At 39.6% G+C, this 2,118-nt stretch overlaps 1 protein-coding gene across 1 annotated transcript; it reads left to right on the top strand.

The window, feature by feature from the left end:
- The first annotated feature begins 389 nt into the window (after positions 1–389).
- On the top strand, positions 390–1,848 carry LOC104214237 (transcription factor TCP20-like). Its single transcript, XM_009763890.2, has one exon. The coding sequence runs from the start codon at positions 672–674 to the stop codon at positions 1,572–1,574; it is 903 nt and encodes a 300-aa protein (XP_009762192.1). The 5' UTR covers positions 390–671; the 3' UTR covers positions 1,575–1,848.
- Positions 1,849–2,118: the final 270 nt, after the last annotated feature.

Genomic DNA, 2,118 nt, shown 5'->3' with positions numbered 1-2,118 from the left:
AAAAGCAACCATATTCTAAAAAATAAACCCAGGCATCTCCACCCTACACATGTATGTGCATGATGTGTGCACGCCAAATCACGCATTTTATTATTCCCGTGGACGAAGTAGTGTTCAATTAATGGGTTCAATTGAATTCATAACTTTTGATATGGGTCAAAAAAATTTATGTAAAAATTTATTAAAATTAAAAATATAATGGGTTCAATGCTAAAAATTTTGAAAGTTAAATTTATCAAATTTAAATACTGAATCCGCCTCTGATTGTTCCACGTAACTAAATATTAGTATAGCAGAATGTCAACTATCATAATGCGACGTAGTTATGCGCGTTAGGACTTTAATAATTGAAGTAGACAAAAGCATAGCATAAGTAAACATTATTCTTGATATTTACCTACAGAAATTACCAAAATTGCCGTCTTTCCATGGAATTTGACCGAGGAAGTGGACGAGCAAGAATTGAAAGAGCAAAGTTTGAGTCATTCACTGACTGACAGTGAAAACCTCCTGAAATGATCAGAACATTGGGACTTTCCTCTCTTTTTCTTTTTTGTCTGTTTTGTGAGGTTACCTTCTTCTTCTCATCTGAAAATATCAACACACATCTGCCTTTTCCTTTTACTAGGAAACAAACATCTTTTAAATAGTTAAACCCCTCGAGTTTGTTCATGGATCCCAAGCAGCCGCCAGCGCAGTCTAACGCTATCAATATTAGCAACAGCAACAACAATATTATGGTTGAGTACAATAAGCCTGCTCCTGATCAGATAAAAGAAGATGAAACCAAGAAGCAGCAGCAATTGGTTCCTAAAAGAAAAGATAGGCACACAAAAGTTGAAGGCAGAGGGAGGAGGATACGTATGCCTGCTCTTTGCGCTGCTAGGATTTTCCAACTCACCCGCGAATTAGGTCATAAATCTGATGGAGAGACAATCCAGTGGCTGCTGCAGCAAGCCGAGCCCTCCATATTTGCCGCTACTGGTACTGGAACCATCCCTGCCTCGGCTTTAGCTGCAGCAGCCGCTGGCCCCTCTGTTTCCCAACAGGGGACCTCTGTATCCGCTGGTTTGCATCAAAAAATGGATGAATTGGGAGCGAATATAGTCGGGTCCGCTAGTATATGTAGTAGTAGTAGTAGTAGGACCAGTTGGCCAATGATGTGTGGGAATTTTGGAAGACCCCATTTGGCCACAGCAGGAATATGGCCCGGACCTACTCCTGTTGTCACTAGTTTCGGGTTACAGACAGCATTGACTCCAGGATCAAGCACTAATTTGGGTAGTGAAAGTTCCAATTATTACCTACAAAAGATTGGCTTTCCTGGATTTGATCTGCCTGCAGCCACCAATATGAGTCCTATGAGTTTTACTTCAATTCTGGGTTCCAGTAATAACCAGCAATTGCCAGGTTTGGAGCTTGGATTATCTCAAGATAGGGGTCATATAGGGGTTTTAAACTCTCAAGCCTTGAGCCAGATATACCAGGCTAGAATTCACAATCAACAGCAGCACCAGCAAAATCAGCATCTGCATCTATCTCCCGAGGATGATTCTCAAGGATCAGGACACTAATACAACTTCCAGATAAAAGACCTGAGCTAGGTTTTCAGTGAATAGTTTTCATTTTTTTTAGGAGCTGTATAAATTATAAGTTAAAAGCCAACTTTTCATTATTCATTTCCCCTTTATATCTGAGTTTGTGTGCTTATATCTTATTTACTGAAATAGACATGGTAATCACATAAACATGGGCAATTTTCTCTTCTACTAGTATATAAGGCTTTGGATAGATTCACCTCTTTGTTTTTGTACAAGTAAGGGATTTCCGGCAGTCAATTGCTATTTCAATATATCCAGCCTAAAAACTCTGCTCTAGTTTCTTCTGGTTTGGGGTTGAGGTGGGGGGTTAGAGATTTTCATTCTTTTCTTTGGTCAATTCATCACATAAATCAAGAAAACCACAACACTGCAGCTATGACAGCTGGTGGCCTGAAAAATTAGCCCTTAAGTGTATTGATAGCTCCATAAATGGATTCTAGTAAGTCAATGGAAATGGAGCTGTCAAAAATGGGGATGTAACTGTAAGAAACATTTGGGATGTGGGGCGGGAATCATG

The sequence above is a fragment of the Nicotiana sylvestris genome, chromosome 2, assembly GCF_000393655.2.
Source record: "Nicotiana sylvestris chromosome 2, ASM39365v2, whole genome shotgun sequence".
Taxonomy (NCBI): domain Eukaryota; kingdom Viridiplantae; phylum Streptophyta; class Magnoliopsida; order Solanales; family Solanaceae; genus Nicotiana; species Nicotiana sylvestris.
Note: the sequence above shows the minus strand (reverse complement) of the source record. Positions and strands in the feature narration are given on the sequence as shown.